This window comes from Mytilus trossulus, chromosome 1, assembly GCF_036588685.1.
Source record: "Mytilus trossulus isolate FHL-02 chromosome 1, PNRI_Mtr1.1.1.hap1, whole genome shotgun sequence".
NCBI lineage: Eukaryota > Metazoa > Mollusca > Bivalvia > Mytilida > Mytilidae > Mytilus > Mytilus trossulus.
This window is the reverse complement of record NC_086373.1, coordinates 10,106,569-10,123,504: the sequence shown is the minus strand read 5'-3', so window position 1 is coordinate 10,123,504 and position 16,936 is coordinate 10,106,569. Positions and strand designations below refer to the sequence as shown.

At 32.4% G+C, this 16,936-nt stretch overlaps 1 protein-coding gene across 1 annotated transcript; it reads right to left on the bottom strand.

Annotated features, from left to right (window-relative positions):
• Nucleotides 1–1,340: 1,340 nt before the first annotated feature.
• Nucleotides 1,341–16,902, bottom strand: LOC134714836 (S-methyl-5'-thioadenosine phosphorylase-like). Its single transcript, XM_063576467.1, has 9 exons — nt 16,706–16,902; nt 8,598–8,684; nt 7,006–7,064; nt 5,974–6,141; nt 5,131–5,233; nt 4,641–4,793; nt 3,939–4,025; nt 3,234–3,356; nt 1,341–2,054 (listed from the first exon to the last, which is right to left on the bottom strand). Exons 1-9 carry the CDS (start codon nt 16,721–16,723, stop codon nt 2,013–2,015), a joined length of 840 nt encoding a protein of 279 aa, XP_063432537.1. The 5' UTR covers nt 16,724–16,902; the 3' UTR covers nt 1,341–2,012.
• Between the last annotated feature and the right edge of the window lie 34 nt (nt 16,903–16,936).

Here is a 16,936-nt window from a genome sequence, read left to right as displayed (position 1 = left end):
AAACCTATACCATAAAGTAAGCTATAAAAGGTCCCAAAATGACAAATTCAAACAAAAATTATGCATAAATAAACACACTAACATTACAAAAGATTAATAAGTATCTAAACATCTTTTAAAGTCTCCATATGGCTTTCAACAATAACCAAAGACTGGTAAAGTAAAAATAAGATACAAGTGGCTCTCTATTAGTCAAATGTCAGAAAATAAATACAAATAACACTCATAGGAGAGGGTATACTGCTTTAAGTCTGTTGCATAAAGCTTTTGTCATATTTTTCTCAGAAACTAAGAACAAAATAAGGAAATTAGGTGTCCAGCTTCATATGAGCATGTTTATACTGTATCAGAATCAAATTCAAGCACATTAAAACCGATTTTCTAAAATTTTGGATCAAGCTTCACATAAGCATGGTTATACTGTATAAGAATCAATTTCAGAACCCGATCTCAAATTTGAGATCATGTGATCATGACATGAAAAAGTATAACAAAAACACTGCATGCACTCAAAAGGAGAAAGTCCAGAAAAAACTGACAAAAATTAGTTTTCAACATTTATTTACAGACCTCATCTTACTGATCTTTTCTGTAGTACAGTTTTTCTTGGTATATTTACAGTTTTTCTTGGTATATTTATAGTTTTTACAAACTAGAGGAGCTAAAGAGCCTGTGTTGTTCACCTTGGTCTATGTGTATAAACAATGTACAGTATTATCCCAGATATATCATTTAGCATCCTGGAAAACAGGGGAAATTGAAATACCATCTTGTTTCTAAATATTATTGCATCACATCCATAGCATAATCTATAAGAAAACCACTTCAGATAGCATCACATTTAAGATTATAGCATCACATTACCATGATGCTAAAAGGCCTTGGGGAGAATACTGTCATATAAATTTAACAAAGAACACTCCAACAATGTTGACGAGAATATAATTCATTAAAAAAATCACTTCTTTGTTGATCTTGTATTACTGATCATTTAGCCCGTTTAGTTTCTCTCTATCTTATAAGTTTTTGGTCAAACACAAAAGAGGGTAAACACAAACTTCAATTACAAAGCAATCACTACAATAAATAGTGAGTCTACTAATTATATTAGCAAAATTTCACATGTAAGTAGATCACGACTTGCTGATCATTTTTTTGATATAAAGTGTCCATTTATCATTTTAAATTTTTATCATATAAGGCAAAACTAAAGAAATTTGTTAAAAATTATCATTAAAGGGCAATAACTCAAATAAGGAGTTGTCAGAGAGATTTATTTTCAACCATATTTAGTGATTTTCAGCAGAGGAAATGGTTATAATTCAAAACAACTAGCAGCACAATGATTAAAATTTTATTGAAAACCAAAAGATAAATGCAGCACATATGAATATGATCATAAAAAATGCATAATTTCTATTTATTAAATATACCACATCTGTCATCTGGAATGAAATTGACCTGTAATTGTTTACATCTTTGTAATGGATCAGTTGACAAATATAAAAAAACTTTAATATCAATAACTCACTGTTTACACCAGTAGAATTTGCACAATTTCTAAATTCACATTATATTGAAATTACAAGTAGGTTTCCAACACTATAAAAAAAAAAGAAGATGTGGTATGATTGCCAATGAGACAACTCTCCACAAGAGACCAAAATGTCACAGAAATTAACAACTAACATATCACATACATAAATTTAAGTAAAATGTTTTTAAAATGAATCTGTATTTTAAACATTTATGACATAAAAAATCCATGTCAAATTGAAACAATGAAGACGTAAAAAGTTCATAACTGCAATATATGCAGAACACATTGATTCAGAGAAATAAAAACATCTATTTTACAAAATCATTTCAATCATTTTTTCAAACCCTGCTCTTTTTTATACTTGATCCCCTGCTATTTAATTTTGTTGATTAGATTGTAATACAAATGTTCCTGTATGTGGAGTAGCTCCTGGTTAACAGTATAAAAATAAAATATTGCGTAAATATCCATGTTAATAACTATGTGGCAGCAATGTGTTCATCGTCACAGCATTCTGAAAGAAAAAAAAACAAGCCATTGAATTTACAATTTTCGTGGCGAATTTTACATGGATTACAACTATGTGTATGTCACCAAGCAACCACCAGTATATAATTATATCTAATGATTTCACAGTGATTCACTAGTATATATACAAATGTTATTTAATAAATAGATAAAGTACAACCTATGGTATTTCAATTTGGTCATATTACTGGTAAGGAAAGTGAAAATCACCAATCTGCTATTCTATGATGATTAAAGACATTTAAGGGGGCTCGCGGGTCTAAATCATTTTTTTTAATTTAATATAGGATTTCTATATATTTTTCTATAAATTAAGTTTATCTTATACCTAATGGAAAAATGAAATAAAAAAATGGGGTCACCGTGCATTTACGCTCACAATCTGCCTTCGAAAAAAGCATACATTTTTGTAAATGTCCTTTTTTTCTGTTGAACTAATAGGAGAAATATTGGTAATATCGAAATAAAAAAAGAACTAAATTACAGAAATTGGTTAAATTAAAGTATTCAGTTTATGAACAGCCTATTCGAAAACAACAATAAAAAATATATGTCACCGATGAGTTAAAAAAGATATTTCATTTTTAGAGCCAAAAATGGCATTTTTGCACCAAAGGGAGATAATTTGGAGCTTTTTCAATGATATCTAAATTTTAAAAGTCACCTGGGGCCAACATGTATTGATATTTTTGAAAAATTATTGTACCATAAGATAAAGTAACAACAACTTAAGGTAATTAATAAAATTTATAAAGAAAAATGAATGTTTGATTTTTGTCTGAAAATCTTATACCCGCGAGCCTCCTTAAATATTTAAAAAGGAGTAACACTGTGGAAGTCACTTGTAAAGCAGGAAAAACTGTCAACTTTTGGGAAAATGTTAATTCCTCCAACAACCCTGTATTGTGGGATTTATGTTACTCAATATTTTACATAAGGTTTTTTATTGCTCCACAAAGTTTTTAAAAAGTTTCATTTGTTCTGTCAATTTTACTAGATGTAGGAATGTGAAGTCTAGTTTTGAGTTTTACGCATATAACATATCAGGGAAATCATCAGAGCTAAAAAAAGATTGTATGTGGCCTGAATGATGAAGTTATAGCTAATGTGATGTCACCCTATCAATAACTCTGTTGCTTTTTATAATATTTCTATATAAGCATACCTTGTAGTCCTCCAAAGTCTTGGTCCAGTCTTCCTTTGCTATCTTAGGTATTACATCTAGTAAAACTTTCAATGCATTTGAAGAATTCTGTTTAAATATCTTCATAATATTTTCTACGTTAACCTAAAATAATAAAAAAAAAATGATTTTAAAAAGTGAATGTATATCATACAGTGACTTTTAAACATGCAAACATTCATTTCTTAATTTACTTTTAAAGAAAAAGAGACAATAAGGCCCTTATTAGACCTTAATATTACCCCAAATTTTAAAGTTATCATACCTATTCTTAAATTTGTCCAAACTAGACTAAGGTACAAGGTATTCAGAAATTTAAAAAAAAATCACATTGAACAAGTTACATGGCAACAAACCTTGAGAAAATTTGCATATTTTAAAAAAAATCTTGATTTTCCTTGTTTTCGTCAAGTTATTAGTAAATTTTTGATTGGAAAAGTATGTGAGCACCCAAGAAACAACTTTATAATTGGTGAAATTAAATCAATAGTTCAACTCTTCTCTTAAATATTTTTTTGTTTTTGGCTGTGCACCATATTTCCACAATGGAAAATGTAGAAATTTCTACAATTGATATGCAATTTAAGGGGAAAATCAATTTGGTTTTTTATGTTTATATCCATCTTGTTTTTTGTAGGGATGTGTTTATTGTTGACTGTTTAATTATTATCATGTTGATGTCCTTACCCCTTCTTCACCTTCCCTCCAACTGTCATAGTCTGTAACCAATGCCAATGAAGCATAGCAAAGACCAACTTCTTTTGCAAGTATTACCTAAAAAATCAAAGGTGACAACAGATTATTGAACTAACAAAATGTATTGCCAGATGTAAGTTACATATTGTGATCCTGAACATTGTTGTGCAGGGCTGAATTTGCGTATTTCGCTGTAAAATAAAGAACATGTACATATTCCTGACAACAATGTGTTTTACAAATTGAGAAGTATTAATTTAAAGGATGCACTGACCAATTGATGCACTATTTCTACCCTTATGCAAAAAGTGTATACATTAACTTTGACAAAATTATATCGGATTATGAATAACAAGAATGTGTCTCAAGTACATGGATGCCCCATCCGTAATACAATTTTCGATGTTCAGTGGACCGTTAAAATTGGACTTCGATTTCATCAAAAACTACCTTGGCCAAAAACTTTTAACCTGGAGCAGAACAGACGGGCGGACGGACGAACGCAGACCAGAAAACATAATACCCATAAATGGGACATAAAAAAAGAATTAAATTTTTTCATCAGTCATTCCTGAACTTTGTTAAAACTATATTGGTATTACGGATATGAACATCTCAACTTTTGTTTTCTAAATAAATAAAGAATTTCAACTATTAAAATTCCTCCTCCATAATACATGCATACATGCTTACCTCTGGTACTGTTGTCATGTTAATACAATGTGCTCCCCATGAATTAAATAATTTACTTTCAGCTCTAGATGAAAATCTGGGACCTTCTATGGATAACATGGTACCAGTTTCTCTTATAGATAAACCTAAATTCTTCCCACTTTCATACAACATCTGTAAAGGATATAAAAGAAAGAAATAAAAAGTTGAAGACAATCAGAAATGTTTGATTTTGAAATTATTTATAATGGAGTACAAAAACAAGGGGATTAAGAAAAGGTTGACAGTTAGTCTTAAGGTTGAAACCAAACACCCTGACTAAACAAAATTAGTTTGGCTCGTATAACTTTTATTAAAGTTTGACAGTATATTTACTTTGAATACCTAAATATAAAAAAAATATAAAAATTGAACCACACACTTTATCGGAAATTTACGTTCATCTGATTTTTACAGAGTTATCTCCCTGTAGTGTTATGTACCACTATCAATTACTGCCATATGTCCTTACCTTACTTGTCCTAGAACAGAATGGGTCAGCCATTGACATGTGACATATACCTAAAGGCGAAAGTGGTGCTCCATCAAAAAATGTCTGAATTCTCTTCTGTGTTCTAAAAAATATAAACAAGATATTCAATTTAAAATGTAAAAAACTGTAGAAACTGTATACCACATTATGAAGCAATTTCAGGATATTAAGCAATCATTCCAAAAACAAAATTTTATAACTGGTATTCTGACAGATAGGATTGTCTAACCAGATGCTCTGCAGGATGCAGCTTTATATGATCACAGAGTTGGAACACTGAACATTGGGGCAGTATGGACACAATCCCAACCTTCCTTTTGTAGTCATAAACCTTGTGTCAAAATTTCATAGTTTTCTATTGACTTTAACTTAAGTTATAGTGCGAAAACCAAGAAAATGCTTATTTGGGCCCTTTTTGGCCCCTAATTCCTTAACTGTTGAGACAAAAACTTCCAAAATCAATCCCAACCTTCCCTTTTTGGTCATAACCTTGTGTTTAAATTTCATAGATTTTTATTGACTTAAACTAAAGTTAGAGTGTGAAAACTAAAAGTCTTAGGACGACGACGACGACACAGATGACAATTCAATTTTTGCGGTCGTATAAAAATAACTGCTTTATTAATTTACTTAAAATCACAAAAACATTGGAAATCAAATGTTAATTTACATTTACATATGGCGAATATTTGTTAAATTTAGAAAGTAATTCTTTTCAAGAATTTTATACCTATTAATGAATTGATCAATAAATACAATGTCCCCAGGATGCATGCTTTCCTGGAATGATCCACATGCTGTCGTTACCAATAAATGTTTTACCTATCAATGAACTGATCAATAACTACAATGTTTCCAGGATGTATGCCTTCCTGTAATGATCCACATGCTGTCGTTACCAATAAATGCGTACAGCCCATCTCTTTCATAGCCCAAATATTGGCTCGGAAGTTTACATTGGTCGGCATAATTGTGTGTCCTCTGCCATGTCTATAATACAAAAGAACAAATTTCATGTTAACCTTTAAAGCATGAATACAGCAGCATTGTTTTTGGTAATTTGTACATGTTTATAAATAAAATCAATTAAAAAATGCTTTGTAAATTTAAAAACTAAAATATGATCCAAGTGACTACTTTTAGCATTTAATTTTCAGGAGCCAAAGTCATGACTATTTATGAGGTCTTTATTCAGAATATTTTAGACCTGAACTATTTTTCAGTATGGGTAAACATGATCTACATAGGTGGATCAATGGGGAGGGGCCTAGGCCTCTCCTTTTTCATGGTGGATTATATAGGGAATCATTAAAGCGTGATTGTAACTGGCCTTCTCTAAAGGCAGTCAGTGTGCCTCCCCTCACAAAGTTCTGGATCCACCACTGATCTATATATATGACTTCAAATTAAGCTGTGTATTACAGAGACAGGAAGCAATACTGACAAACATGTTTGATTCCTGATCATTGTTTATGATCCTATCCCAAGTCAGGTGCCTTTAGTCCAGTGGTTTTCGTTGGATGGCATAATTGTCTTCATCTTCGCTAGCCAAGGGTTACGATCCACTCCCGCTCTCTTCACTCCGAGAGCGGGAGTGGATTGTAACCCTTGGTTAGCGAAGATGAATTGTCTTATCATAAGTTTACGTCTTGTTACTAGTTTTCTATTTTGAATAGTATCACATTTTGACATCCAATGTATCTTTGAAATCTTACTAAACAGTTTTGCTTATTTTAAAGGCAGGTACGCTAAAAAGTCTAACTGATTTTTGTAGTTATCAAGGACCTGTGTGTAAAATTGAAAGTAGTCCTCCAGCTTTGTTCTCCAGGTAACTGACTAACAAATTATACTTACCTGGATAATAACACACAAGGTACTCCCTCAATCTCACCACAAATCAAAGCATCAGATGGCTAAACAAATATATAATAAATGTTTTAGTAAAACAATTTAAAGGTGATGATTATTGATTTAATAGGTACAGAAAAAAAAGAAGACTATAAAATTATTTTTAAAGTTGAAGAGCATTGGGGATCCAATAAGGCAATATTCCAAAAAGTTGTGCCAAATAGGGCTACGGTAATCTATGATTGGGACAAGAAAATCCTTAGTATTTCAACAAATTTATACTTTAGTACACAGGATTTTCTTTTTAAATTGACCATATAATTGATATTCATGTGAAAACCAAAGTGCTGACAACTGGGCTGGTGATACCCTTGGGGATAAAACATCCACCAGTAGTGGCATGGACCAAGTGGTGTATACAGTTATCAAAGGCTTATAATTTAATTGAACAGACAGATGTTTTGTCTACATAAGATTTATCAGTGATGTCTACATAATGACCCATCAGTGTTAGTCTGTCTTAAGTCAGGAGCCTGTAATTCAGTGGATGTCATTTCATGCATTTGGTAAAGTGTTACATATTTGTTTCTCATCATTTTTTTTGTACACCAATTAGGCCGTTTGTTTCCTTCATTTGAATTGATTTAAATCTATCATTTAGGGGCCTTTTATAGCTGACTATGCATTATGGGCTTTGCTCATTGTTGAAGGTCATACAGCGAACAATAGTTGTTTATTAATTTGTGTGTCACTTGGTCTCTTGGGAAGAGTGAAGACTCATTGGCAATCACATCACATCTTTTTTATATTGTGTAGGCAAATCAATTTTGGTAATAATGGCATGAGGATGATGTTGAACACTGTGTTACTTATAAATCTGTACAATTATAAAATTCAAAGGTGATACTCATACAGGTCAAACATCTTACCTTTCCAAAAGGTGTGTTGACTTCCTTTTCCTCTCCCCCTTTTAATATGTCTGGTTTAGATAACCCAGATCCTCCAATGAAGGGAGATAATTATACAGGTCAAACATTTTACCTTTCCAAAAGGTGTGTTACTTCCTTTTCCTATCCCCCTTTTAATATGTCTGGTTTAGATAACCCAGATCCTCCAATGAAGGGAGATAATTATACAGGTCAAACGTCTTACCTTTCCAAAAGGTGTGTTGACTTCCTTTTCCTATCCCCCTTTTAATATGTCTGGTTTAGACAGCCCACATCCTCCAATGAAGGGAGATAATTATACAGGTCAAACATCTTACCTTTCCAAAAGGTGTGTTGACTTCCTTTTCCTATCCCCCTTTTAATATGTCTGGTTTAGATAACCCTTCCTCCAATGAAGGGAGATAATTAAACAGGTTAAACATCTTACTTTTTCAAAAGGTGTGTTGACTTCCTTTTCTTATCCCCCTTTTAATATGTCTGGTTTAGATAACCCATATTCTCAAATGAAGGGAGATAATTATACAGGTCAAACTTCTTACTTTTCCAAAAGGTGTGTTGACTTCCTTTTCCTATCCCCCTTTTAATATGTCTGGTTTAGATAACTCATATCCTCCAATGAAGGGAGATAATTATACAGCTCAAACATCTTACCTTTCCAAAAGGTGTGTTGACTTCCTTTTCCTCTCCCCCTTTTAATATGTCTGGTTTAGATAACCCAGATCCTCCAATGATGCCTATCTGTAATTATATTCAAAACAGTGAAAATATAATGGTAATTTTTATAAACACAAGAGTTGGAAGTTCTATAGATTCAGAATCTATATATACACATGATACACAAAGTGACAATCAGACATGAAATGTATGTGCTTTTGGGCTTCTTTTATATTGTATGCAACCTTGTTCCAAAATTCCCATGCAAGAAAAATATATTGAACTGCTTTACAGTCCTTCATATACAATATTGGAACTGTTATTCACATCTCTGAATAATTAACTATAATCAACAACCAGATGCTCCGCAGGGCGAAGCTTTATACGACCACAGAGGTTGAACCCTGAACAGTTGGGGCAAGTATGGACACAACATTCAAGGTGGATTCAGCTCTAAATTTGGATTGTGATTAAATAGTTGACACAGCAAAGGTTTCTGACACAGAATGAATGTGGTCTAATGAACTTAAAATTTTTGCTTTGCCTTTAAGCAATTCACTATGCTGTTAAATATTAATCCTCTCAAAAAAATGTTTGAAAAATTATAATGCCATCTAATTTACAATCAAGATGATGTCTGTCGAAGCCTTTTTATGGTTTACTCCTGGTTTGCCCACTTTTAATCCTACCAATTATCTAATAGCAATGAAATTTCAAATGAGAAAAATTGACCCCCCCCCCCCCCCCTCCCCAATTTTTTTTCACATCTCCCTATCCAAAACCGATCTCAATTCAAATTTCTAATGGAGTTTCCAATAATAATCACTCATTTAAATACATCATAAAATATCAAAATGTAAAAAAAGTGCTTGTTATCACTGAATGGTAAAGATTGTTTTAATTTATCAGTTGGTAGTAAAAGTGAATATACATTGTATATTGTATAAAACATTGATTTAAGTCAATTCAACTACTATTCTGGACAAAGAAAGATAACTCCAATTGAAATTTCTTGCTATTGCACAATATTGTGTAATTAGATATTTCTTGCTATTGTGCAATACTGTGCAATTTAAAATACTTGCTATTGCACAATACTGTGCAATTGAAGATTTCTTGCTATTGCGCAATACTGTGCAATTGAAAAATTCTTGCTATTGCACAATACTGTGCAATTGAAGATTTCTTGTTATTGCTGAGTACTGTGCAATTGAAAATTTCTTGCTATTGCACAATACTTAATATAATCATTTTAGATCCTGATTTGGACCAACTTGAAAACTGGGCCCATAATCAAAAATCTTAGTACATTTTTGGATTCAGCATATCAAAGAACCCCAAGAATTCAATTTTTGTTAAAATCAAACTGAGTTTAATTTTGGACCCTTAGGACTTAAATGTAGACCAATTTGAAAACGGGACCAAAAATGAAGAATCTACATACACAGTTAGATTTGGCATATCAAAGAACCCCATTTATTTAATTTTTGATGAAATCAAACAAAGTTTAATTTTGGACCCCGATTTGGACCAACTTGAAAACTGGGCCAATAATCAAAAATCTAAGTACATTTTTAGATTCAGCATATTGAAGAACCCAACCGATTCTATTTGTGTCAAAAATCAAACGAAGTTTAATTTTGGACCTTTTGGACCTTAATGTAGACCAATTTGAAAAAGGGACCAAAAATTAAGAAAATACATACACAGTTAGATTCGGCATATTAAAGAACCCCAATTATTCATTTTTTGATGAAATCAAACAAAGTTTAATTTTGGACCCTTGGGCCCCTTATTCCTAAACTGTTAACCAAAACTCCCAAAATCAATACCAACCTTCCTTTTATGGTCATAAACCTTGTGTTTAAATTTCATAGATTTCTATTTACTTATACTAAAGTTATGGTGCGAAAACCAAGAAAAATGCTTATTTGGGTCCCTTTTTGGCCCCTAATTCCTAAACTGTTGGGACCTAATCTCCCAAAATCAATACCAACCTCCCTTTTGTGGTCATAAACATTGTGTTTCAATTTCATTGATTTCTATTTACTTAAACTTAAGTTATGGTGCGAAAACCAAGAATAATGCTTATTTGGGCCCTTTTTTGGCCCCTAGTTCCTAAACAGTTAGAACCAAAACTCCCAAAATCAATCCCAACCTTTCTTTTGTGCTCATAAACCATGTGTCAAAATTTCATAGATTTCTATTAACTTAAACTTAAGAAATAGTGCGAAAACCAAGAAAATGCTTATTTGAGCCCTTTTTGGCCCCTTATTCCTAAAATGTTGGGACCAAAACTCCCAAAATCAATCCCAACCTTCCTTTTGTGGTCATAAACCTTGTGTTAAAATTTCATAGATTTCTATTCACTTTTACTAAAGTAAGAGTGCGAAAACTAAAAGTATTCGGACGACGACGACGCAACGTGATAGCAATATAAGACCAAATTTTTTTCAAATTTTGCGGTCGTATAAACAGTTAATCTATTAGTAACATGTTTTGGTTACAGTGGCAGATCCAGATTTTTCATAGGTGGGGCCCACTGCCTGCCTCAGAGGGGGCCAGTCCTGTCACACTTTAGTGATTCCCTATATAGCCAACAAAAAAAAATCCACAAAAGAGTGCCCGGGGCCCCTGGGCCACCCCCTAAATCCTCCATTGGGTTAGTCATTAATTAATTAGATCTTAATTTTTTCCTTGAGGGACACCAAAATCAACTACTTTAGAAAATTTAACACCAACAAGTTCCAATCTTTCCAAAAAATAATGTTACATAGTAAAGTAGCTTTTACATTTTTTATAAATAAACCAGATGCTCCGCAGGGCGCAGCTTTATACGACCGCAGAGGTTGAACCCTGAACAGTTTGGGCAAATATGGACACAACATTCAAGCTGGATTTGACTCTAAATTGGGATAGTGATTAAATAGTTGACACAGCATAGGTTTCTGACACAGAATGAATGTGGTCTAATGAACTTAAAATTTTTGTTTTGCCTTTGAGCAATTCACTATGCTGTTGAATATTAATCCTCTCAAAAAAATGAAAGAAAATTTTCTTTTTATTTATGAAATTTCAAATGAGAAAAATTGACCCCCCCCCCCAATTTTTTTTTCACATCCCCCTTTCCTTTATTCCAAAACCATTCTCAATTCAAATTTCTAATGGAGTTTGCAACAATAATTACTCATTTAAATACATCATAAAATATTAAAATGTAAAAAAAGTGCTTGTTATCACTGAATGGTAAAGATTGTTTTAATTTATCAGTTGGTAGTAAAAGTGAATATACATTGTATATTGTATAAAACAATGATTTAAGTTGTTTCAACTACTATTCTGGACAAAGAAAGATAACTCCAATTGGAATTTCTTGCTATTCCACAATATTGTGCAATTAAATATTTCTTGCTATTGTGCAATACAAAATACTTGTTATTGCACAATACTGTGCAATTGAAGATTTCTTGCTATTTTGCAATACTGTGCAATCAAAAATTTCTTGCTATTGCACAATACTGTGCAATTGAAGATTTCTTGTTATTGCTGAGTACTGTCATGACTGTGCAATTGAAAATTTCTTGCTATTGCACAATACTTAATATAATAGTTTTGGATCCTGATTTGGACCAACTTGAAAACTGGGCCCATAATCAAAAATTTAAGTACATGCTTGGATTCAGCATATCAAAGAACCCTAAGAATTCATTTTTTGTTAAAATCAAACTAAGTTTAATTTTGGACCCTTTGGACTTTAATGTAGACCAATTTGAAAACAGGACCAAAAATTAAGAATCTACATGAATGCTAGTCAATTCGTTCCAAGTCCGATTCGTTCCAAACCAGTTCGTTCCTGATTTGGACAATACGTACCAAGTCAATTCGTACCAACTGATTTATTTTATTATTAATCAGACTTAACAATTTGTTCCAACTGATTTAGTTCATTATTAATCAGAGTTAACAATTTGTTTCAACTTTATTATAATGTTTGTGTCCGTAAATCACTGAATTTGTGTAAATCAACCCACTGTTCATGGCAAAAATTGTCAATTCCTTGTCATTTTTTTTATGTATATTTCATATAATTGATCGTTTTTCAATCAGTCTAAACAATTTGTTCCAACTTTCTTTCACTGTTTATGTTTGATATCACTGTTTTTGTGTAAATCAACCTATAGTTCACGGCAAAAATCATCAATTTCTTGTCAATTTTTATGTATCATATTTTATATTTTCATATTAAAAGATCGTTTTTCAGCAATATCTTTGAAGGCTTTTATGGTTCGATTTTAACAGATATTTATGTTGAAAAACGCAGATTTATATGTTTATTTAGACATAGTTTTTTTGGGTTGTCTTTGTTTTTTCCCTTTTCTTGTCAGCTTATATCATATTTCGGGATAATCTGAATCTTTTGCAATAAAAAAAAATAAGTTTAAGGTTTACAAGTTTATTTGATATCATGTCATTGACACATATATATTAATAACAAAATATAACAATAACAATTCATTGATAATTGTTCAAAAGTCTTGCAGTTTTTCAGAAAGTTCTACTAGTCAATGGATGGCACAACGATAAGAGCAACAGATGACATCAGCTGGCTTTCTGTTAGTTGCTGGCTTCTGTAGCTGTCCCACAGCTCCATCAGCTTGGACTGGGACCTCTTTGTGGCTGCTCTTTGGTAGCGCATCAGTTTGTGCTCCGACACTAACTGGATCTGCATGGGTAGATACCTGGCTTCATCATTCAATACTTTCAGCATCACTTACAAGTGAAGGCTGGCACCCTTGGCCTTGCGGTTTAGTCTGTTGTGCCAGCCTTCCACGTCGTTGTTCGTACGAATGGGTTGGCCAAAAACAGTTCAAGCACTGATGGGGAAGATGGTGCTGTCTATCCATCTGCGTTGAATGTATGTCTGATAACGAATTCTTTGAAAATAACACTAGTTAGTACTTTGTTCATTTTTAAAATATTAAATTGTCATGAAATACTTAATAATTAATTATTACCAATAATCATACCCAACATACCTTTCTTCCCAATTAATAAATCATAGATTTCTTTTAAAGCTAAGTATTTATTTACATTATATATATAAGTACAGCATTATAAATTGAAATAATAAGGCTATGCAAATGGTTATTATTGTTTAATACTGTTCTTGAATAAGTTGGAACGAACTGACAAGTTTTGGAAAAAGTTGGAACGAATTGTCCAAGCAACTTGGGACGAATTTGTTGGGACGAATCGGAGTTGGAACGAATCATCCAGATACCATCTACATACACAGTTAGATTTGGCATATCAAAGAACTGCAAGGATTCAATTTTTGATGAAACCAAACAAAGTTTAATTTTGGACCCCGATTTGGACCAATTTGAAAACTGGGCCAATAATAAAAAATCTAAGTACATTTTAAGATTCAGCATATCAAAGAATCCCAAGGATTCAATTTTTGTCAAAATCAAACTAAGTTTAATTTTGGACCCTTGTTCCTAAACTGTTGGGACCAAAACTCCCAAAATCAGTACCAACCTTCCTTTTATGGTCATAAACAATGTGTTTTACAATTTCATAGATTTCTATTTACTTTTACTAATGTTATGGTGCGAAAACCAAGGAAAATGCTTTATTGAGCCCCTTTTTGTGCCCTTATTCCTTAACTGTTGGGACCTCAACTCCCAAAATCAATACCAACCTTCCTTTTGTGGTCATAAACCTTGTGTTTAAATTTCATTGATTTCAATTTACTTAAACTAAAGTTATTTTGCAAAAACCAAGAATAATGCTTATGTGGGCCCTTTTTTGGCCCCTAATTCCTAAACTGTATGAACCAAAACTCTCAAAATCAATCCCAATCTTTCTTTTGTGGTCATAAACCTTGTGTCAAAATTTAATAGATTTCAATTTACTTAAACTAAAGTTATTGTGCAAAAACTAAGAAAATGCTTAATTAGGCCCCTAATTCCTAAAATGTTGGGATCAAAACTTTGCCAGGGACACAATTTCGCTGTTTTATGATTTTGGGGTGTAAAAGCTTCAAAGGATGGCTGAAATGGAAGAAATATGCCAGTAAATTATATTTTTATAACAAATATTATTACTTTTTAGACTTATACAAAATTTTGGTCATTACTGCAAAGGACACGTTTTTAAACTAAGAATATTTTGTATCTGGTGTTATGTTCATATATTTAGAAATATCATTATACTTCAAAAACATAAAGACCGAAAAATAAGTGCAGAAAACATGGAAACTTGTGGCACTCTATACTTTCATTTTCTTCTTTATAATTCAGCACTCCATCAACATACTGATGATATTGTGCCGGGCACTGATTTTACTATGCTGCACGTGTGTGGGATCTAATTTTTTATTTACAGTGATTAATATACAAAAAATAAAAATAAAATTTCAACATAACTTATTTTTCTTCTGTTTTTGTACTATACATTTTGGTTAAAACTATATACATTGTGGAATTTATTTAAATGTTTAGATGTTTATTGAGAACAGATATTGGAATCTGTTCTCGGAAGCTTTCAAGAGTAGTGCATTGAACTGCAGCTATTGGGAGAAGGTTCCATTGTAAGATTGTTCTTGTCTAGAATGAGTACTTGTATGAGTCTTTAGTGGTTTGTATGGGTCTGAAAGAATAAATAAGTGAATGTTGTCGTGTTCTTGTATCAGATTGTGTAAGTAGGTATGTTGGATATATATATATATGGCAACAAGATGATGTATAATTTTGTAAAAGAAAATGATGCTGGTTCTAATTCGCCTTTTCTCAAGTGTTGCCTAATTTAGTGTTTGCAGCATTTCAGTGACTGAGCTGGTGTTATGGTAAATGTTGCATGTGTACCTTAAATTGCTGCTCTGCGCTGGACCATCTCAAGTTGGTGTGTTTGTGATTTGGTATGTGGGTCCCAGACGCAGCTGCTGTATTCTAGCTTTGGTATTACTAGTGCAATGTATGCTTTTTCTTTGACTTTTTTTGAATTAACTTTTAGATTTCTTTTAATAAAGTTCAGCTTTTGTGTGGCTGCAGCTGTGATATTATACACATGTTTGTTCCATTTTAGATCAGTTTGTATAGTTATTCCCAGATATTTTGTGGATGTTTCTTTTTGAAGTACATGTTGGTGGAGAGTATAGTCAAAATTTAATAGCTTTTTCTTGGTTGTTATCTGAAGGACTGAACACTTGCCTGGATGGAATGACATGAGCCAGTCCTTCTCCCATTTTGCTGCTGATGTGAGGTCTTCTTGCAGTTTTTGTGTGTCTTCTTTGTTTCGTATTGTTTTATAAATTATGCTATCGTCTGGAAATAATCTGAGGGTACTGTGTTTGATGTATTCGTTAAAGTCATTTATATATACAAGGAACAGGATCGGACCCAAAACTGTACCTTGGGGACCAGCTGTTACGTTTATTTTGTCTGACTGAACACCATCAATAATCACTGTTTGTGTCGAGATGTGAGAAAAATTATCTTCTATTCATTTCTTCTTCTTCTTCCTTGCTTAGGACTGGATTCTTAAAAGAATGTTATAAGTCCACTAGACGGAGAATGAGACAGCAATTCTCCTGTAACTATTTACAAATAAAACGTTCCGAATATATACAATTTAAAACTATGTACACTTGGCTGCTGTCTATGGTGTTGGTCTCTTGGGTGCATTATTGTTGGCTAATGCACTCTGGAACCCCTCTATTGTCAGAGCTTCAGTTGTAGCTGTTGGAAGGTGGTTCCACTCTTGTATAGTCCGTGGAAAGTATGAGTACTTATATACTCTCTGGTTTGCTGAGTGTTGTGATCAATGCCATAATGTTTTAGTTTGTAGAGAAGTAAACTTTAAAGGAATTACGCCTCCTTTCAAAAATTCTGAATCTGCCACTTCAGATTTATCTCTTCTAAGAGTAAGAGTACATTTTATTATGTAATAAAATTGTGGCCATTTTAAATTTAATAAAGATAAACCTTAAAATTATTATTTTTCTGACAATTCAGTTTAACTTCAAATCTTCATAAGCCAAGATAATAATTAGAAATATAGAAAATAGAAAACGCATTCGTATTCATACGGTATTGTTTTACCTTAACTTTTGTCCCCATCTTCCACGTGTAGGTGTATTGAACTTGAAGTGCTATTTTAAGATAACCACAGGATATTTCTACTTTCGGTTTGTTGTGACAACTTTAAATAAACTACGAACTTCGGTAGATTCCGCTAACCCGTGCTACCGAAGTTTGCCGAATGCTTTCCTATAAAAAGTCATGACTGTTAATATAAATTGCAAGCCGTTATTGCAAGCCGTCGGAGCCGAC